The following is a 21,702-nucleotide window of genomic DNA, read 5'->3' as shown; positions in this document are numbered from 1 at the left end:
CCCCTACCTCGCCCTCTATCTTTAGCCCCAGAGTCAACAACAGAGCAGCTCCACGGTCTGAAAGTGTGCACCTCTGCTGTTTGCCTGCCCTCGACGCCGCTTCACCCGGTCCGTGTCCCAGCCCCCAGCTCGGTGGTCCTGTCTCCCTCCCCCTCCCCAGGCCTGCCAGACCTCCCCGATGAGACCGCAGCCCCGCCGTCTTCTTTCTCCTCCCTCTCCTCCCTCTCCTCGTTTGCTTTGCTTTCTCCTCTCTCCTCCTCCTCCTCTTCCTCCTTATCTTCCCTCTCCTCCATCTCCTGTGCCACATCAGTAGCACCTTGGCCTGCTCAGAGCTCTGCAGATAAGACCCCTCTCTCTACCATGGAGTTGGGTAGCGCTGGTGGAGGTGGTGGCGTGGGTGGTGGGGGCAGCAGCGAGGGGAGGGGCGACTGTTTGAGTTCTCACACCAAAAGCCCGGCGGAGTCTGAATCTTGTGAGTCTGTCCTCGGCCTCCCGCAGGAGTTCCAACCTTGTCCGGCCTCAACCATTCCGTGCCTGGGCTCCGACTCCGGCCACCGCGCCGAGGAGCAGGTCCTGTCCGATCAGCTCCTCAGCGACTCGGCGGTCCACGGTGCAGCAGCGGCGGTGGTGCCATCCGTGGAGGAGGAGGAGGAGGAGGAGGCGGAGCGGGCATTGCGGGGGGCGGGGGGGAGCGAGTCGGACGGGGACCCGGCGGCGGCAGCGGCGGCCCAGAGCATCTACGAGGGCCTCGGGGAGGAGGAGACGCAGGACTGGAGCTGCCTGGAGTCGCTGATCAGCGAGAGCCGCATGGAGCTGCTGGACTTGTGCTCCCGCAGCGAGCTGGCCGTCAACCTGTTCTGCGAGGAGGACGTGGACAACTACATGTTCCAGGAGGAGGACACCGCACTGCCCGGCGACGTCTGCTCGCTCAAAATCCGCTACGAGTCCTTCTCCGACGGCGTCCACGAGCGCAGCGCTGACCCCGACGCCGACGCCTTACAGGAGGCCCAGCAGCACCTGGGCTTCTTCCCGGCGTGCCCCAGGCGGGAGACATCCGCCGACAAGCCGGAATCGTGGGACGCGGACAAGGCCGACGCCCTCACGCCGACCCCCATCATCAGCCCTGCCAGCCAGTCTCTGTTCGACTTCAGCAGCTCGCCCGGCGAGTCGGCCGAGTTCAGCGACGACGACAGCTCCTGCACGGGCTCGTCGCCGGACACCTGGCTGGCGCGTCGGGAGCACGGCAACCTGTCGCGGGAGAACTCCAGCTCCTCGTCCAGCCAGCTCAGCTACCGGCTCCGCGCCAAGAGGAAGGTGGCCTTCCGCGAGGACTACCTCTACGACGTCGACTCCATCGAGAGCGAGCGGAACGCCGAGAGCCGCGCCGAGAAGAAGCCCAAGCCGAAGGTCGGGCTGAAGAAGGAAAAGGACGACGACTGGTGCCCCAAGAAGAGACGGAAGTCCCACCGGAAAGACCCGCCGGTCATCATCAAGTACATCATTATCAATCGGTTCAAAGGAGTCAAGCACATGACAGTGAAACTCGGAAAAGTGGACGCGACGACCACGCCGGTTAGCCTGAGCGCGGACTCCCTCAATCAGTACGAGAAGCTGGCCCCTCTGAAGGCCTACTGGCAGAGCCAGTCAGAGAAGGAGCAGCTGGCACTTGGCGACAAGGTCAAGCACCTCAATGGCTGCAAACTATCACCCGGCATTGGCCTGAAGAAACGCAGGCACAGGATGGCCAACCGGCTGAGGATCCAGCGGATTCACACCACGGAAAAGACGCCCGCCGCGGACAGCAGACAGGAAGTGATGTCATCCCAGAGGAACGCAGCCGAAGCAGACAAGTTGAGGGACAAAATGGCAGTGCGCGCAGACGTGGTGTCGGGGGGCGTCATGTCTGCCTGCCTTGGGGGTCCGGGACCCAGAAGAAGGGCGATGAGGCAAGAGAGTGAAGAGAGGGGAAAGGACAACAAACCAATCCGAGTGAGGAAGTTCAGAAGTGAGGCTCGACTAAGGGCTAAGAAACTGGCAGACGCACAGGCCAGCCTCAGCGCAGAGAGTGAACCAGCCAAGGCAGCCGGCGTCTGTGGTACCCCGTGTGAGTCTAGCACAAGAAATCCCCAAGACTCGAAAGTGAGCACCAGCAGTAATGCACCAGACAAATGCACTTTGACCTTGAACTCCCCAGGGGGCCCAGCTTCTGCAAACATGCCCCCCCTCCCTGGAGGCTACCTTCATACCTTGCTGGAGGCGTCCGAATCATCAAACAATGCTTGCACGTCCTATTTTCCGTTGTCACAGCAGCAACAGCAGCAGCAGCAGTCCCAGCCCTTCCTCCTCGGGGTGCCATTTCAGCCTCCTCAAAGCTGCGTTCTCTCACCCCCGTCCGAGTCGGAGCTCCCTCCGTCCCCCCACGGCCACGGCAGCTACCCCGGGGAGAAACAGCAAGGCCAAGGGTACGCCAGCGAGGGCGCGTGCTACGCAGACGCTAACTATCCCGCAGCGTGGCCGCCTCAGCCCGGGGAGACTCACCAGCTTCCTTTTCCCCCCGCCATTCCCGCTCAGTCTCCCATGATGCACTCTGGCTTTCCCAAACAGGCCTTGCTGACTCCGAACGGGAATGGGAAAGCCACCGCAGCGGGCTACCATCCCGCGTCGTCCGTCAGAGACGGCAGAGCTGCGTCCAGCGAGGAGACGCTGCAAGCCGAGCAGCAGCAGCTGCTGGACCTGGAGTACCGGCTGAGCCCGAGCGGAGCTCAGGGGGAAGGCGGTGGCGATGTCGGGCGTCTGGTCAGCTTCGACTCCCTGGGCTCGCTCTCCGTAGCGTCCAGCAATTACAGCTCACTGAGCCTGCATGAGGGGGAGGGCGGGGACGGGGACGAGGGCGAGATGAGCGACAACTTCCTGTCCCACTGCAGCCCGCAGCTGGTGCTGCAGCAGAGCCTGGAGGAGATGACGCCGCTGCGGGAGTCCACCGACCTGCTGGACATCTCCAACTTCACGCCGGACAAGTTCCGCCACGCCTCGCTGTCCGAGATGTCCCCGCCGGAGACCCCCAGCCCGTCCCCGCACCTCATCCGGCAAGGTGCGGGTTTCCCCGCCGAGGCCGGAGCCTCCGAGCTGCACTGGGACTGCGGAGTGGTGAGCTCGTCTGAGCTCGAGGACGTGAACGGGTCAAGGCACACTCACCTGCTCCAGATACATTCCTTTGGCCCGGACGAGGAAGACGAGGAGGAGAGCAACGGCCTCGGCAAGGATGAGGAAGGCGGTTTGAAAGGGAAGAAGGGTCTGAAACGGAAAGGCGCCAAGTCGGGACCCAAAAAGACCAAAAGCCCCAAAGCTGCCAAAGGCGAGCAGAGCAAGTCCCCCAGGCAAGAGTCCAAATCCGCGCGGAAGGTCAAAGCCATACTGGAGGGGAAGGCCAACAGAGGAATGGGGGGTTCCCACAGCGCCACCGACTCGCCCTCGGTCGCCATGTTAGGCGTGGCAGGGGAGTGGCCGGCCGGAGGCGGCGGCTTGTCCGACGACGACCAACAGGAGTTCAAGGAGCCGTCCAACATCCTGTCCAACATCGTGTCTGGCATGGCGGAGGTGCAGCGCTTCATGAGGGCGTCTGTTGAGCCTCTTTGGGAACCGTGCCCGCCGCCAGGGGAGCAGTCGCTGCAAAGCCAGACGCTGAGGATTCTGGGAGGGCCGTTTGAGTCTGGGAAGAAGCGGGGTGGTGGCGGTGGTGGTGCCAGCGGGACGGGCCGCGGGAAGAAAGGGGCGGGGCGCGGGGCGAAAAACCCGCCCAAACTCATCCCCGCCGACTTCTTCCCGGCGCTGGGTCTGGACTGCTTCCCTGTCCCGCACCGCCCGGCCCACAAAAAGATGTACCGCCACAAGAGCAGCGCCAAGTTCTCACGTGAAGAGCTGGCGCTCAGCAAAGGGAACGCTAAAGTTTCAGCATTGACAGCGACACTTGAGAAACAGAGGTAACGTTAAGTCACCGGATTCCGTTAAATGCCCCCATGCCCCCACCCCCCACCCCCATCCACCCCCACCCCTCTAATGTACACATCACCCTTCCGAACCTTTTTTGAGCACTCCAGCATCCCATGGGATTCTGCATGATGGTAATCTAACCCCACCAACCCAGACCTAGCCTACCGACAAGCTGGGCTAAGCTAACTAAGCTGCATGACACAAACACGTTTGTCACAAAGGCCACAGACTCCTGCTCACCTTTCCTGGAACTGAACCACTACATGGCTGCATTTTCTTAGGACATTGCTGCTTATGTCTTTCGATTATATGATTTCAATTTAAGATTTCAATTTTGATTTCATTGCATTTTTTTTAATTTGTTGGTATGAACAGAAAATGCCTTGTTATACTGTATCTCTGTGTGATGGTTAATGTTTTCATTGTTTTGTTTTTCTGTTACAGCTCTCAATGTGTGTCTGTTCTTTCAGTGGACATCTACATCAATGCTTTAAAAACAAACAAACAAACAAACAAACAAACAAAAAAACATCCCATCTCTTTGCCAAATCAGCAAGTGGTTGCCTTCAGTTGTTCAAAAGTCAGGGACACTTGAGAGGTTTCCTGTGCTACGAGATATTTCCGTCTTTATCGTGCCAACAGTAAACCTGTTTGGGTTTCTGCAGGGAGTAAGATGTCTCTTCAAGAGATTTGCTGGTCTGTTGACTTAAATCAGCCTGTTGATGCTGGTGTTTGTACAGTTTTTAACGTGGCATTATGTATCTCTTTCCCCAGTCCACTTAACAGGGTCCACTGGTGATGTTTGATGAGCAGATCTGGCAAGTTCTAGCATAGAGAATGTGTCCTGTGTTTGTTTGTGTGTGTGTGTGTATGTGTGTGGATGGATGGGTGTACGCATGTATGAACGTGTTTATTTGTTTATTATTTATTTCTATAAAGAATGATTTATCGCTGTTGTATAGAAACGTATGCACTATTTACCAGTTACTATATGAAAATATTGTTTCAAATATTGTGCCAAACAGTGAACAACTCACTTCAGACATTTTTTATCTACATACATTTGCTTAGGTCTTTGTTTTTGTTTGTTTGTTTGATCTAATGTTCTGATGGGCAGGGGACGTTCGAGGGTGCATGTTTTGATATACCTTTTGTCTCTATGGCGCCACCAGCCTACCGCAGTCAACCTATGAGAAATAGATTGGAGACAATATCATGAATATGTTGTGTATGAAGAAAAGAATCAGAAACCGATATATTGCATATATAGGACTGTGATGTTTTGAAATGGAATACTGTAGGTGTTAAGTGCCGGATGGGAAAGTTAACTTCTGTCATAATTCCAAGTATGCAGAATGGTGTAAAAAAAAAAAAAAAAATCCTCTCATTTTTTTAATGAAAATGTTTTTTTAGGAGCAAGTACACATATCAGGGTTTGTTGCAAGAGAATATGTTGTGGCGAGAACAGCATTTTCACATGTTTGGTGATGCATTAATCTTAATGTAGGGTGATTTACGTGCCAATTTTTCAGGCATAACTTGCATAATCACACATGTTTTTCTCTTCTATATTCTTTGTTTACTGTGGTTACTGATGCATGTTTCTGCTATCCTGGCAGGTCCAAGTGGGGCTCGGTTTTCAGTTCACATCTTAATTTTCTTACTGTAACTGCATTTTTGAATGTACTATTTTTCTTTCTCCCATGTGTCAGAGTATGAATTCAGTTTTTCACTTCGACTTTGAGCTTCGTCAAAAGGTGCCAGTGTCAAACTGCCTTTGAATGGTGCTGGTAGCATAGACACACACTAGAACGTTTTAAAAAAAATGGTATATGATTAGAAAAAGAAAAAATCTGTGGAAAAAACTCTGAATTCTTATTGTGCCCATAATTATGAATGTATGATATAATGTTATGTTTGATGTACTGCCATAATTTTAAAACATTGATTAGAAAAGACTCCTTGCCTTTTGTTTCAATTAAAAGAATACGGAGCTTTATCTACATGTAGTCTTGAGTTGTTGCCACAATGATTCTCAATGAACTCTTGACATTAAAAGACTTGTATATTTTTCCGTGTGCCAATTTGTAACATATTTTCTAAGTGTATATTTTTCTTAGAAAGTGCTGTGAAGTCTCTCTTGCTGTGGCTAAGCGTCCTGCCTTTTCATGCTGTGAAAAGGATATCAAATGCCAAGATTATGGTTTCAAAAACCAAAAGCATTACAAAAAGACAGAGATGGAGGTGAAGGGAAATATGACCTATGAGCTGAAGCTGTGAAACTTTGTTGAGAATTTTGTAACTGGACCAATTTTGTCGTTAGAGTGTTGTGCTATAGTGTAAAAATATTGTTGGAAACAGTCAGAAAAAAATATTGACAATTTGTGATTTCATTGCTGTTTTATAGATTTTCATGTAAATTATTCTAGTATTACTTTTTTTGTTGTAACTGGTACAAAAGTTTCCATATTTGTGATCAAGCCTGTATGGTGAAAACTGTAATATTGGTAACTTGATAAGTTTTGTAATCATGTTTATGGTATAAATATACAATAAAAAGAGCTTTTGATCACTGTTTACAGAGATATCCTGTCTTTCAGCAGACTTTCTACACACAAAATTGTATTCTGACGTTCTACAGTTGGATGTTTGTGTGAAATATGTGGGTGAATTATGTGGGTGTTGCAATTAATTCAGAGACCTATTTGATCTAAATGGAAAGACTATCTGTAGGCTACATGTAGCCTATGAGTATTAGTGAATTGCTCTTCCTAAGGAGTGACAAAGATTTTTGCGCTGAGATTGCAGCAAAAACTGAAGGCTATTATAGCTTAGGCCCACTGTTAGTAGCTTTCTGAGTGATGTGAAGCTAGATTGAAACTATCTGGGTGCTACAGAGACATCTCCTGGTTGTGTAAGGGACCAAATCATTGGAAAGATAGGCCTATATTTTCACTATGGCTACAGGATACAGCCAGGATACAGCAGGTGTTGTAAGGAAAAGGGAATCATCCAGTTAAATGAAGAAAAAAGATACATTGTTGGTTTAGCTTTTGCATAATATTGACTATCATTTTTTAGACGTAACAAATTATTTTTGCCTGTGCTGGTGTCTTTCCATAGGCCTCAGTTAAAGGGAAACGAAAATAATAATAATATATATATATTTTTAAAATATATATATATAGGCCTAAAGAGAGAGAAAATATATTGCCTATATATCTTGAGGAAAAGGTAAGATGTGACATTCATGTAACAAGAGAAAGTAGTCTAATCATCCTTGTCAACAAAATGTGCGCATGCCTCTTCAAGGCCTTGGTGGGCGTGGCGTCAACAGAAAAGGGAGGGTGGTACCCTGACGCATCACTTGATGGATGTTTTGGATATGAACCAGGCAACAAGCAAGGCAGGAGACACAGAGGTGTCTGATTTAACTAACAGGGGATTTGAACCATTGACGGCCAGGTCGACACACACAGGTACACCCAGGTCAGTGTAATTTTACTCTTGTTTGATAATACAGCAAAGTAGCCTATACAAAAAGGCAGCCCTACGACCTCAATTACACATAAGTAAAGCATTCATGCACGCTGTTAGTGACATCAGATAACTACTGTGGTGTAACAGTCAACGTTATTCACCGTGTCATCGTCCTCCTCCTCCATCCTGGAAAAAACAAGAATGCCAAACATAAAAATATTCAGCGGTACTTCTCATCCGGACCTGTCGCAGAAAATTGCTGATCGTTTAGGACAAGAGCTGGGAAAAGTTGTGACAAAAAAATTCTCCAACCAGGAGACATGGTGAGTACGATTCTATCACGTTTGCAAGATAGCCACTTAGCTGGCTAGTGTGATGCTTTAACCGTTAGCCTGCCTTGCTATGAGCAACCACATGTGCACAAGTGCGAGAGGGTGGAAATAAACATTTCAAGCCAGACAGACAGCGTATTGACTCCTTATCTGCAAGACAACTCTTTAAACATTTAATCTCAAATTAGCTGGCTCAAAGCCGTGTCAAATGTACAAGGGTCAATGTAGCCTACTGTAATGTTAATTTTCGTCACATTGCTAGCTAGAATAAACACAGTAACCAATGGTTTGTTATAGTACACATATACACATGTTCTAGACATAGAAACACTTATGTGGTGGACTCCCATTATAACCTCTTTGGCATAAACCATTAGCTCGCTGGCTAGTTTACTGTTGTTGACTGTCTGTTGTTGGCAGAATATGTGCGAATGCGCCAAAATAGTAGTATTGGCAGCAGCAGATAAGGTAACGTTATGTGATGAAAACGAAACCATTATGCTAACAAGGTCAAATTAATGCGCATGTGCCGTTTGACGTTTGACGAAAGCACCTATTTCATATTAACATTTTGTTTGAGTTGTTAGGTAACCAACGCCAACGCCAACTGTCATGGAGGGGTGCATGGGGTAGACATGTCTGAAAGATAATTCTAATTATAGCCACTCACCATTAAAGCGCTCTCTCTCTCTCTCTCTCTCTCTCTCTCTCTCTCTCTCTCTCTCTGTGCGTGGCTGCAAGCGCTGTTACTCCTATGTAACTCAGCACATTTAACATTTATGCACAGCCCTTCAAATGAACTAAGCAGCAGTGTGAATCTGTGTTAACCTTGCTTAAGAGTGGTGTGTTTTCAGAAGCAGTGAACTTGCATTTCAAAGTTTTGTTTTGTTTGTTTGTGTGTGTAGCGGGGGAGTGTTGTCTGTGTGCGTGTCTGTATGTGTGTGTGTTTGTGTGTGGGAGGGTGGAGGGGGGATGTGTGTGTTGTCTCTGTGTGCGTGTCTGTGCGTTTGTGTGTGTGCGTGTCTGTTTGTGTTTGTGTGTATGTGTGTGGGGGGGGCGTTGTCTGTGTGTGTGTGTGTGTATGCTCAAGTGTACATATTCACTGTGCTCAGCGTGGAGATCGGAGAGAGTGTCCGTGGCGAGGACGTGTACATTGTGCAGAGCGGCTGTGGCGAAATAAACGACAACCTGATGGAGTTGCTCATCATGATCAATGCGTGTAAGATTGCCTCCGCATCACGAGTCACAGCAGTCATCCCTTGTTTCCCTTATGCCCGACAAGACAAGAAGGACAAGGTGGGGGTGAGGAAATCATGCTTTGCTTCTACTCTAACACGCATGGCATTCATGCGCTCATGTAGTGCTTGGATGAGCATATACATACATATTACACTCATGCTCAGGGGCTCTGCTGGAAAATTTGGGCCCTATGATTCTGGGGCCCCCCGATAATATATATTATTGAGGGGCCTCTCTGAGGGGCCCCCTTTCAGTGCTGGGCCCCTTATAATCATCCTAACGACCCCCAGCTGTACCCCTGCTCATGCATACGTACATAAACAGATACATACATTAGATAGATAGATACTGTAGTGTACATACATACATACATATATGCATACATACATACATACATACATACATGCACATGCATACATGCACATACATACATACACAAACACTGCATTCCTGCTTTCTATGAGGTGTGGTTCAGGGACCAGGGCTTGTATGCAGTCAAGACATCATATCTCTTATATCTAGACCACTGTTCTGAGTTTGAGGTAAGGTTGCCATTGTTAACTTCACATCTATATATTGCACTGAAAGTGTAACAGAAAAGCAGTCCATGGAAATGCATCACCCAAATAAAGAATTTACCCTGAGGCTGAGAATATCCACCAGATCAGCAAATTAAACTTTGAAGCCAAAACATTCTAAGGGGCTCAGAACAAACATTCCTCATTGTCCGAATGGAAAATAACGTTATCACAATGTCATTATTATTACTATCCCCCCTGTCACAGATCATACTGTTACAACTATTCTGTACAACTGTCCATGTTGTTACGATCATGTAAAAGGTATGCATGTGAAGGGTGTTGAGGTTATTAAGAGCAAACCCCAGCTAAACCATGTCATCAAAACATTTGAAAACCCCTTTCTTACTCTGACCACTATATTGGTTTATTCAAAGATATATTTTTAACCCCCTAAACTTGGATCAATTGCAGATTCTTAGATTCAGGGTAAACTTTGAACAGAGTTCCTCCATGCAGTGGTTGCGTCAGTATGCTTGTTTGGATCTGTTGCATGTGTTTATTCGGCTGTGGGAAGCACATTTACTTTTATTGGCCAGTTTTTACCGCATGTTGTGCTTAGTTTGTTGACATTGAGGTTGGAGTGAATATATTGAATACATTGTAAATGTAGCAGTTTAAATACCGTGTAAGAATGTGTAGATTATGTTGTAGCTAATCTGGAGATATGCTTTGGAATTTGTTTGGGGTTGAGTTAAATGTTAGGTTTCATGCCCCAATTCGGTAATATTGCTTAGGACCTTATTGTCAGGAGTACATATGCATGCATACTGTAGTCGCACACAAGCGTGCACACACACACACGTGGCTGTGTGTGTGTGTGTGTGTGTGTGTGTGTGTGTGTAATGGACTGTTAAGATTTGTTGTAGTGTGAAGCTACACCAGTATGTGAGTATCAAATGAGTAAAAACAAGTCTGTCATTTGGGTGTCAGTGACTGTCATAGCCAAAGCAACAGTCCTACTTCTTGTTCTATCCGTTTTATCCCCTCATGAACCGTTTCTCCTGCATCATCTCATTACATTTGAGTTCCATTCCGCCATTGTTTTGTCATCTGCAGTAACGTCTGTCATAATAAGATCATCATAACCCATGACTTCTCCTGTCCTTCCCTCACCCAGTGCCCCTATGCCCCTGGCCCCAAACACATCCTCCTCACACTCACAGATATCAATTAGGGCCCCCTCATTTATTTGCTACGCAAAGTGCAAAGCCTGTCAAGCTAAGTTCTTGCGCATGAAGTGCAGGTATTGTGTAGCATGTGGGAGCATTGGGCATTGCCATGTGCCACATGCCACTTCAGTGTCTTGGACATGGTGTCCTACTGTCCTGCAAATAGACTTTCTCTAGTTATTACATGATCTTTAGTTAGACCCTGCACATTACCCATCAATCAAGTTCAAAGTTTCAAAATGGTGGAAAGTTAGTGAGAATGGAACTGCAGAGTACTATGGATGGACACCACCAGCACTAGAGCTGCGTTCTTCAAAGAAGGATGTGAGGATGGATAGGAATATAGTATGTGGTCTTTAAGATGGTTTGTCTCCTTCAATCTTCATTGAGCTCCTCATTCACATCACTATCAGAGCCATTAATTGTTATGGGTCAGGACAGGAGCTGGCATAGACATGGGATTTCTAAGTCTGTGTGCATTTACAGTATGACTATTATTCCTCCTAATATCTGAGAATGCTTTGTTTTACTCTTGACGGATAAAACTGTGACTGACTGCGCAAAGGTGGAAACTGTCTTGTTATCTCCTCTACTTATTATTTGTGGACGAAAGCTTTGTAGAATGATATCATGCCTGGGTCAGAGTTCAGCAGAGGTCAAATTACTACACAAATGTAGCCTTTTGACTGTGATATCAAATCTTGTTTTTGACCATGACGAGACCATCAGTTCAATAATTATTAGTCGGCAAGGTATAACTTGCTTGGTCAGCTAGAGGACAAGTATTTTCTTACATTTCTTACATTAGGCACATCTGACACTATACCACCAAGTAAGGGAAGTGTCGCTTTCTCTGAATAATATTTCTGGACATTTCTTAAATACCTATTTATTCATGCTGATTCAGTGTATTTCACTCATTAATGGCTGAAACATAACTTGTTTGGTCAGTATTTTATGACAAACTAACTTTTGTGAATTAAATAATGCTAGATAATTAAATTGCTAATGGCCAGAGAGTAGCCAGCAACAGTTAGCCTGGAAGAATCCAAAGTCATTCGCAAAGTTAACTGTGTTTCATTCCATTCACTTCCTGAGAGAGGTTCTAGGTGGGTCGGGCAGCAGCAGCCCAGCAAAGCAAAGTTGGTTGAACATGTTGTTGGCTATTTGACTTGTAATTTGGCTTTGCTGACCCATATGGGTCGACCTCTATTGGCTATTGACTTGTATTTGGTCTTTGTTGTCTGTGTTTGAACACTGCAGTTGTCCCCTCTCTCTGAGGGCAGATACATCCCTGAGCTGTCTGATGAGTATACTGTATATCTGACCCAGCGTAATGTCAGATGCTACTGAGGTAGATGAAGCCATGGTGGACGTGCCAACTGCAACATTGCCCAGCAGATTCATTGTGCATTTGGCTGTTGTTGCTACTGTACCTCCCACTCTGCGCTAGAGTTTGTGTCACATAATGGTCCTCCTGGTGACTGTTCGGAATCAGTACTGTGCTATAATATGATGTAACATTAGCACTAAGTCACTGTCATCATTAGTATTAAATTCATTGTGTTGGGTACGATTGAAAAAGCCTGAAGTTTTACTTCTCATCGGTACGTGGGACTGCTGGTGGAGAGATTTGCAAGTTTGCGCTTTGCAAGAGGACAACTTTCAGCAAATAAGAGAAGGATTGGCTGACGTTGTTATCAGACCACCGTCTTCACCGTTATCAGACCAAATGTCTCTCACAGCACTTTTTGGCAAGAGGTTTCACTTCGTTCAGCAGCCTAGACATGGAGAAGTTATCTCCGTCATTCACGTCCACTCTCACACCCACAAGTGAAACCCCAAACATGAGGGCGAGTATAGGGGAGAAAAGGAGTCTTAAAACTGCAGTTTGGAGTTTTGTGTCAAAAAAATGCATTTTTATATGCGTACTACATCTGTTAGTTGTAAGAAATTATAATAGTAATGTCATATATAATAAATTTAATATACTAGTAAAAATATATATTGCATTATAAACATGGAACAGAATTTCCTCTGGTATGCATATTCTTCTGCTATATTCTTCTACTGCTGCATAAACTGCGCAGGAATTTGAGCATTCAGAAATGTATTATATGTCAGTATTTTTGACAACAGAAACTACAAACAGCACCAATGAAAAGGAAATGCGCTAACGTCTTTTATGTCTCTTTATCCTGTTGTAGAGCCGTGCTCCAATCTCAGCTAAACTGGTGGCCAACATGCTGTCTGTGTCTGGAGCAGATCATATCATAACCATGGACCTACACGCATCACAGATACAGGTGCCCTATTAACTGACCATATCATATCCATGGACCTACATGCATCACAAATATAGGTACCATATGAACTGATCATATCATAACCATTGCATGGACCTACACGCATTACAGATTCAGGTATCATGAACTAATTATATTATAACTATGGACCTACACGCATCACAGATTCAGGTACCATATGAACTGATCATATCATAACCATGGACCTACAGGCATCACAGATACAGGTGCCATATGAACTGACCTTTCAGGTTCAACCGTTCAACAATGACTATAGCCATTCTTCCTAAGAAAAAGGGGCATTCTATTACAATTTCCTTTCTATCAGAAACAAAATAAATGAAAATGAATCGTTTGAAATAAAAGTTGCATATGTGGTTGTTTATAACAATAATATTAGTATTTAGTAATAATGATAACAGTAATAATCAGTGATGAAGGTAACCTCAAAAGATGACAAAGTGTGCAAAAACAAGATTACCAGTCAATTACCAGTGAACAGAAACAAAAGAGTTATTAAAAAATATAGTTTATTAAACAACTAAAATAACAAAGCAAAAAAGGAATAAGAAGATACATAGATGGATTCTCACTCCCAAAGAATGAAGGAAGGCAGTGTAATTTTAACATTGTTAGATTTATTAGCCTGGTCCTATCAAACTCAATACATATTTCATAACGTACAGAGAGTCTGGACACTTTCCATTGCTAAGCGTTACCTTCCTTGAATTCGAGTACTCTGTTGAAGTTGAAAACCTATTGGATCTGCCCAGAGCCACTCTGGATCTGCCATAACCAATCACTAACGTTTGGTCGCAACGTATGTCATGCTCAAACTAGTACACAACCTCAACGTCATCATTCTTAGCTACTCCCTCTGTTCTCTGATTGGACCTGCACATTTTTGGCTTGAGAAAACCTTTGTGTCAAAAAGTTGCGTCAGCCGTTGACTTCGCTGTTAGAGCCAGATTAGAACGGTCACATGGTTAGTGGTAGCCTAGTCTCAGTAGTTCCTTTGGTCCCTGGTTTACTACGGGACTGACAGCAGCGATCGCATTAATATTTACGGTAAATACTCAATGAAAATTACTATAAACTGCATTGCCACATACATATGTTACTCACTGAAAATGCATTATTAAGGCCCCAGCCGTGGCGCAACAGGCTGGGGCACCTGCACCGCACGCCGGCGACCCGGGTTCGATTCCCGCCCCGTGGTCCTTTCCGGATCCCGCCCCTACTCTCTCTCCCGTTTGTTTCCTGTCATGCTCTCTACTGTCCTGTCCAATTAAAGGCATAAAAAGCCCAAAAAAATTATCTTTAAAAAAAAAGAAAATGCATTATTATGCACACGACCATAAGGAAAATATAAAATCTTATCTATGCCCATGGTTATGAGTTGAACCCAACACATGCTGCATCAAATTAAATTGCAATATTACAGAGTTACTTTAGATTTAAGTCTTTTCCTTTGACTTCCTTTGACTTTCTTGACCTTAGATCTTAAAAATGTTACCAAACAATATTGGTGTCAGACCACTACTGTATCCTCTTTGATGCTGTTCTCTCCGTTGCCACTCTCCCGGTTGTATTTCCTACAATTCACTTCTGACAAAACAGAAGCCCTTTTCATTTGGCCCTGAAAATTCAGATGAGAAACCATTCGTAGTGTTGTCAACATGGATTTTTTAAATCTGGAACAATTATAATATCATCATAGTGTAAAACAGGGGCGTGCAGAGACCTTTGAAGGGGCAGGTGCTCAAATTTCAAAAAAGGGCACATGGAACAAAATTTTCAGAAAACTGCGTTCTTTTCCTGTCTCTAGTGGGCATCTTTGCACTGCAGAATATAATATAATGTTTTATAGAACATAATGCGTTGCGTACGAAAGCTAGAAAAGATACAAAAAATTTGAATGGTGTAAAAACTGGAACTTAAGTTTTACATTCCCTAGCCTATAAAGCTTTAATCATCTACCACGATCGATCATGTAATAATACTTGCGTTGATTTGATTTTGATTTATAGATAATAAAAATTCAAAAAGCATGCTATACAAATTCTTACATTTTGACGTGTATCTCATCACAGCAAGCTGACAGCTCGACGTGACTTTCATGTTTGTGTAGGCCTCTGACTGCCCTGAAAATGGCAATTTAAGAATGCATGTAGTCGGACTTTGGAGCTGAGCAATTTACAGAAATAGGTGGTGTGTGCCTTACAGAAATACATGCCAATTTTATTTAGTGATGAAAAATGGTGTTTTGACCCTTTCTGTGCTCCATGTTTGTGACACGAGCTGATCTGACCTGACTTGTTTGCGTGGTAGCACACATGATGTGCACACATGATGATTCTCTATAGTAACTTTTTTTTACTACATTGCAATGAGCAAAGTAAAGGCAAAAAGTGTTTATTTGTCAAACTAATTTCGATGCAATATGAGTCTTGAATTGGATACCATACAGAAGTTTGCTAGGATCTCAAAACCGGATTATGAACGTGCCTTGCCAATAGAGAAACACATAACGTTGGATTATGACCATAGGCTATGCCATAAAAAAAAAAAAACCACACAAAAACACGGGGTAAGTGGAGCTAAATTAAGTTAGTATTTTGCTGTCACTTCATCTGTTTTATGACCTATAATGTTGTATTTGGTATCAATGGAAAGCCCTGTTCCTCCTCTCATTTGATATGCGTGTCATGTCTTTGCGATGCCAGGTTTGTGAGTAATTCAAGCAAGGATGCGCGGTTGCAGAGCAATATAGACTGTACATGATATACTTTGATTTAACTTCATGAATTCTTTAATTTTCATACTTCGTACAGACTAGTGTCTAGGCTCGTTGGAAAGCCCCGCTTCTGCGTTTTTGTGCAATATAGGTCTAATCATGCTGTGACTAATAATCGCGGAGCAATGTAACAGAGAAGAATGGGTGTGTTTTTTGACGCACTTTGCGTCGGTCGGGCTCATAGGGTTAACACAGAAAATTGTTATTTTTGTAAATTTCTAATTTCACAAACTATTAATGAGACATTTTAGTGAATATTCACGTTGGAACTAGCGGAAGTATTACACATTTTATAAAGTAAAAAACGGGTCCAGTCAAAAGGGCACTTGGACATCAAACTGGCAAAAGGGCAGGTGCTAGAGCCCCTGTAGCCCCCCTTCTCTGCACGTGCCTGGTGTAAAATGACAGAAGATAGAAATTCTGAGAATTCTGTTAAATATGCAGAAAGGCTGTGTTTAGGGGGCTCGATAAACAACCATGCAGAGCACTGGGACATCAGAAATCAATTTGAACATAAAAATCAATTGAACATGAAAACTCAAAACTTATGAAGTTATCTACAGCTGAAGGGCAGCGTTTAAAAGAATCCTTATTCACAACTGCTAAGCCTCCTCCACAGTCACAAACTGTAGGAGAGCTAAAGAAGTATACAGGTCCCCTTATTGACTGTGTTTTAACCAGCTCTCAGTTAAAATTTGATGACTAAACAAAATAATTTAATGTCATTTAAATTGCACTAGATAGAGATATTACATGCCATTTTTTTTTTGTTTTGCCAGTTTTTTACAATCTCTTTGCTACTATTTCCAGAACCTTGATGTCATTTTTCAAACTTCTAGACACAAAACTCAAAACGGTTATCACTTGTAACACAGGCTGACTGATGTTCAAAACATTGTATTGTGCATTCACATCTTCAGAGAAATCTTGCACTAGCACGATCCAATCATTGGTTCAAAAAACAAATTTAATGTGAAATACCATTGAAACATACTGTAACTATAGATGACCCACACACAAGCAACTGATAGTTTCACTGTGTCATTGTTCGTACAATCATTAAATATTGAACAAAATAGGTGATACAGGTTTCATTATGGTACTACATGTACAGTACAGTAAATACATCTCGGTAAAAGTACTGCGGTAGTAGAGAGAATACTACAGACACAGTGGAATCATTGAACAAAGTTTGTAATATATTGATGCAAAACACTACAGTACAATCACAGCATACTGTACACTGAAGGTTTATTTGAATCAAAGCAAAAATAATTAGCTATGAAATAGCAAAGAAAAGACAATCTGATGAAGCATTGTAAAATATTAGCCTACATCCCATGGATATTGTATGCTCCACGCTAATTGGTGACATTGAATCTCATGATTTGCACTAAACATGAAAGATTGTTTGTCTGTTTCCATACAACTATAGCCTACATTAAGTGTAATGCAACAGTTACTTATCATTTTGAGCAGTTGTATCAACTGATAGTTAAATTATTGTAAGGAAATGAATACACACTCATTTGAAATGTAATGTGTGAACAGGTGATTTTTGTGGAATGAACAAATGATCTAAGTAGTATGTGTATTGTATCCAAGCAATTTTTTAAAAATTTGCATTTTGATCATTGGTTGTGAGGTTCTGAAAATAGTAGCAAAGTGATTGTAAAAAACTGTATTATTGGTACAACATATATTAGCAATGTTACACAGATTACATGTGTATTTTGCATGTGTGTGTGTGTGTGTGTGTGTTTAGGGCTTCTTCGACATCCCTGTGGATAATCTGTATGCTGAGCCTGCTGTGCTGAAGTGGATCATGGAAAACATACACGAGTGGAAGAATTGCATCATCGTCTCTCCTGACGCAGGGGGCGCCAAAAGGTACTCAGTCCAGGGCCAGACATTTAGCCAGAGCCAGTGAAGGTTAGGCACACAGGTTAGGCACACAGTTGGTGTGTTAGTTTGTACCCTCTAATCTGATGTGGAAGAGCTGCATTATCCAGGCTGCTCGTAAGGGTCTGTAGTTATAGAGAATACGTCCAGATCTTAAAGAATTTTGGGGTGAAAATCTTGGAAATAGTCTTGAAAAGAATTGGAATTTGGAATTTTTGTTTGGGAAAGGACTGTGCCCCCTGTAATTGGCTCTTCTTGCACAAGAGGAGTCAAACGATCCTGAGTTTGAATTTATAGTGAAGGTTAGGTGTACTGCGATTCAGCGGCACTCTTCAGTTGATGTCTCTCGACGTGGAGGAACAGCAGTATTGATTCTTCTGACACAGCAGAGAGCCAAAGTGCTAACCTAAGAAATGTCATCATAGTTGCTCAGTGACAAGGTAGAGATGAATAGCTCTGAGATTCATTTCCCTCCCTCCCAGACGTGCTCTTAATGAAACAAAGTGAGACTGGGAGGAGGTGGGGGGCAAGATTTATAGGAGGAAGAGAAGAGCCCGTCTGTTGAGATTTTAAAAACTTCCTCATTACTTCTTGTGAGATTGTTAACGCCTCCCTACGGTACATAGCAGCAGTTCTCCAGGGGTCTGTGTCCCAAAAGCGTAGTTGCTAACTATGATACTGTAGCTACCTTTGTAGTGTCACTGCCAAATGTGAGTCCGTCGATTTGAGTTACGCATGCCCAAACACTTGAGCTTCATATTGTCACATATCACATTTTTAGTGTTGGAAAAGTAAGAAAAAACGTACTGAAATGTGAACGAACTATGACCCGAGTATCAACACCATCTTTCTGTATCTTGAATATATCTGTACCGTGTGACTCAAATACTGTCAAATTAGGCAGTGACACTACCACGGAGGATGCATCGTAGTTAGCAACTATGCTTTTGGGAGACGCACCCCTGGAGGATAGTTAGATAAATAGTTGTATATATAACTTATAATCCTATCCCATATCCTACTGTCTCACACAATCATATAGTAGTATGCTTCGAAAACGAAACCAGAGATGAAATCGCCAATCCTGCATAGTTCCTCTTTAATTGAGAGAGGACAGTAGCCTAGAAATCTAGACGCCCCTAGCGGCAGCAAATGTAATTTGGCTGGCGGGGCAGTCTAGGCACGATCCATTGAGCCAGGGAGCTGAGAACCCCCAGCACCAGCGGGCCAATGGGTGGGCTTAACATAATGGTGACTGACATGCGACCAGAAGTTGCGACAGAAACGCATCCTGTTATTTGAAAACAAGAAGATGATTCGTTTAGCGTTATCCTATTGCGTGGAGAGGGAAGGTTACGCATCCTGCTACTTGAAAACAAGAAGATGATTCGTTTAGCGTTATCCTATTGCGGGGAGGGAATTTGAAAGACAACTGTTTATCCCACCCCTCCGATTGAGCCCTGTCTACGGTGAGTGTCCAGACCCTACATCTTGATGTGGGTCTGGCTGGTCAGGCTAAAAGGACAGTAGAGATTGGCAGGGAATGAGTGGAAGAGAGATAAGGGAGTAGGATTGGGGAATATCCGTGGGCACTGCCTGAATGTGGTATGGATGTTGCTCCTTGCGCCACAGTTGTCCCCTGGTATGCTGTTTTTTTACTCTGATTGTAGAAAGAAGTGTGTGAAGAAAACAGTAATTTGCACAAGTGGTATTATCTCGTCTTTGGGCCCTGATTTGTTTGCTATGGAAAGTGCAAAATCTGTCAGCAAGCAAAGTTCTCCTGCATGAACTGTGATCATGTGGCATATGAAAGCATTGAACTGACTCATCAATGTTTGTGCTTCAGTGTCTTGTCTATGATGTTAAACTAGCAAACTGATTTTGTCAAGTTTTTAAAGTAGCTTTAGTTAGACATTGCCCATCATTCAAATTAGAGCTGTGAGTCTTTCTCATTGTCATGTCATGTCATGTCATGAATGATGAGAGACACATATTCACACACATCAGCCAATCTGCCTTTCCTTGTTGCTTTTGTGTCATCAGGGTAACATCTATAGCTGATCGGCTCAATGTGGACTTTGCCCTCATCCATAAGGAGCGGAAGAAGGCCAACGAAGTCGACCGCATGGTGCTTGTTGGAGATGTGAAAGACAGAGTGGCCATTCTGGTGGACGATATGGCTGACACCTGTGGCACAATATGCCATGCAGCGGAGAAGTGAGTTGAAGCATTGTGCTGACTACAAATGATTTAGTGTGTGTATACCTATCCTTGTGAGTGTGTGTGTGTGTGTGTGTGTGTGTGTGTGTGTGGTAGTGCATGCACTCCATGAGTATTCTGCAGGAGTGTTATGCATAATTTTATGGCTAAATGTGAGTCGTTGTCTTTCAGATTGGTGTCAGCAGGAGCCACTAAAGTCTATGCCATCCTGACACATGGCATATTCTCCGGCCCTGCCATCTCCCGAGTGAACAACGCCAGCTTTGAGGCCGTGGTGGTCACTAACACCATCCCCCAAGAGGACAAGATGAAACATTGCAGCAAAATACAGGTGAGGAGTTGGCTGTTGGAACGGTTAAAGAACTCTCAACAGTGAAAACACTAACTGAAATGATGTGAATTTCACATTTCTGTTCTCTCTCTCTCTCTTTTTTAAGGTGATTGATATCTCAATGATTCTGGCCGAAGCAATCAGACGAACACACAATGGAGAGTCTGTCTCCTACTTATTCAGCCACGTTCCATTGTAATACCCACCACACACACATACACACACACACACACACACAAACACACACACATACACAAAACCACACTTATACACAGTATACAAACGTTCATGTGTAACTCATTACACACTCTAATGGCCTATGGACTCCTACCCTGTCCCCTCCCTCACTGTCATGCCATTCATATCCACATTGTAGTGATTTGATTCTGCCAGGTTGGTTGCCTTGACAACTTGTTACAAATATGTTTGTTATGTGATGACTGCACAAGTGTTTATTTACGGGAGGACAGTCAGGGATTTGACCCTGGGGACTGGAAACCAAGGAGGACGAGGAGAGTGGGGAAATGCTTCCACAGCCTCTATGGCTGCCAAATGAAGAGGGGAAATCTTGTTTTTGTTACATATGTGGACTTTTCCCCCTCTCTGGATTATAAGAGTTAAGATTATTATTGTCGTGCTTTATTATTTTTTTATTGTGTATTATATTTGGTTGCATAGCGGTGAGTTTTGTCCGTTGTTGCTCAAAGACAGTGCAGCCTGTCTATTTGCATGAAGCTGCACCAGTCACTCGGTACAAGTGTTGTCTTCAAAGATTAACTGGATATGTGACAGCTAAAGACTTAGCCTTGTTTATCAAACTAAGTGTCCAATCTATTTTGTCATCGCTTGTGTGCTTCAGCCAACTAACACACCACCACACATGGTACGACTATATGATATAGACTAGATGACATGCATTTTATTTTGAGTCGCGCAGCCGTTGTCTGGAAGCATGTTTCCTTGTTTTTCATGAGAAGAAGAAGCCGGATGCCTTAAAGCGGAGAAGAGGTGGTCTCTTCCAAGGGGGGGAGGGATCCCTCATCTCCATGTGTAGAATGTATGGAGAGCTACAGTATGTGTGTGAATAAATCATCTCAAGGTTTTCAAGTCTACGCCTTAAGTGTCCTGTTCTTCCCTCCTTGCTATAAGTAATAACAATTATTATGATTTCTGGAAGGAGGAGGAGAGTTATAAATAACTGTAAAACATCTCTCTCTTCTGATAGCGAGGGTGTATCTGGGCCAGACAAAATAGTGGAGATAAAGCATGATTATTACTATAATTTATTTAATTGTGATAAAAGTAAAGACTGTATTAGGAAACATTTATAGTATGGTAGTGGGGTCAGATGAAGT

At 44.2% G+C, this 21,702-nt stretch overlaps 2 protein-coding genes across 4 annotated transcripts; both read left to right on the top strand.

The window, feature by feature from the left end:
- The first annotated feature begins 360 nt into the window (after positions 1-360).
- On the top strand, positions 361-6,562 carry nexmifa (neurite extension and migration factor a). Its single transcript, XM_062537522.1, has one exon. It carries the CDS (start codon positions 361-363, stop codon positions 3,982-3,984), a length of 3,624 nt encoding a protein of 1,207 aa, XP_062393506.1. The 3' UTR covers positions 3,985-6,562.
- An 812-nt stretch (positions 6,563-7,374) lies between these two features.
- LOC134080711 (ribose-phosphate pyrophosphokinase 1-like) lies at positions 7,375-21,454 on the top strand. 3 transcript variants are annotated; one of them, XM_062537281.1, is made up of 8 exons: positions 7,375-7,479; positions 7,671-7,793; positions 8,915-9,098; positions 12,999-13,097; positions 17,660-17,784; positions 19,840-20,013; positions 20,188-20,347; positions 20,454-21,454. In XM_062537281.1, the coding sequence occupies exons 1-8, from the start codon at positions 7,376-7,378 to the stop codon at positions 20,544-20,546; spliced, it is 1,062 nt and encodes a 353-aa protein (XP_062393265.1). In that variant the 5' UTR covers position 7,375; the 3' UTR covers positions 20,547-21,454. The 3 variants fall into 3 exon arrangements, with proteins under 3 accessions (XP_062393265.1, XP_062393264.1, XP_062393266.1); XM_062537280.1 differs by having other exon boundaries at positions 8,915-9,104; XM_062537282.1 differs by having other exon boundaries at positions 7,382-7,469; positions 8,915-9,104.
- Positions 21,455-21,702: the final 248 nt, after the last annotated feature.

Source organism: Sardina pilchardus, chromosome 5 (genome assembly GCF_963854185.1).
Source record: "Sardina pilchardus chromosome 5, fSarPil1.1, whole genome shotgun sequence".
Classification (NCBI taxonomy): domain Eukaryota; kingdom Metazoa; phylum Chordata; class Actinopteri; order Clupeiformes; family Clupeidae; genus Sardina; species Sardina pilchardus.
This window is presented reverse-complemented; position numbering and strand designations above follow the sequence as displayed.

Excerpts from the sequence above, each read along its gene's own strand:
- nexmifa (XM_062537522.1), top strand. The coding sequence starts at position 361 with ATGGAGTTGGGTAGCGCTGGTGGAGGTGGTGGCGTGGGTGGTGGGGGC.
- LOC134080711 (XM_062537280.1), top strand. The coding sequence starts at position 7,376 with ATGAACCAGGCAACAAGCAAGGCAGGAGACACAGAGGTGTCTGATTTA. Across the intron at positions 7,480-7,670 it reads ACACACACAGGTACACCCAG|AATGCCAAACATAAAAATAT; the intron begins GTCAGTGTAATT and ends GGAAAAAACAAG. Across the intron at positions 20,014-20,187 it reads ATATGCCATGCAGCGGAGAA|ATTGGTGTCAGCAGGAGCCA; the intron begins GTGAGTTGAAGC and ends GTTGTCTTTCAG.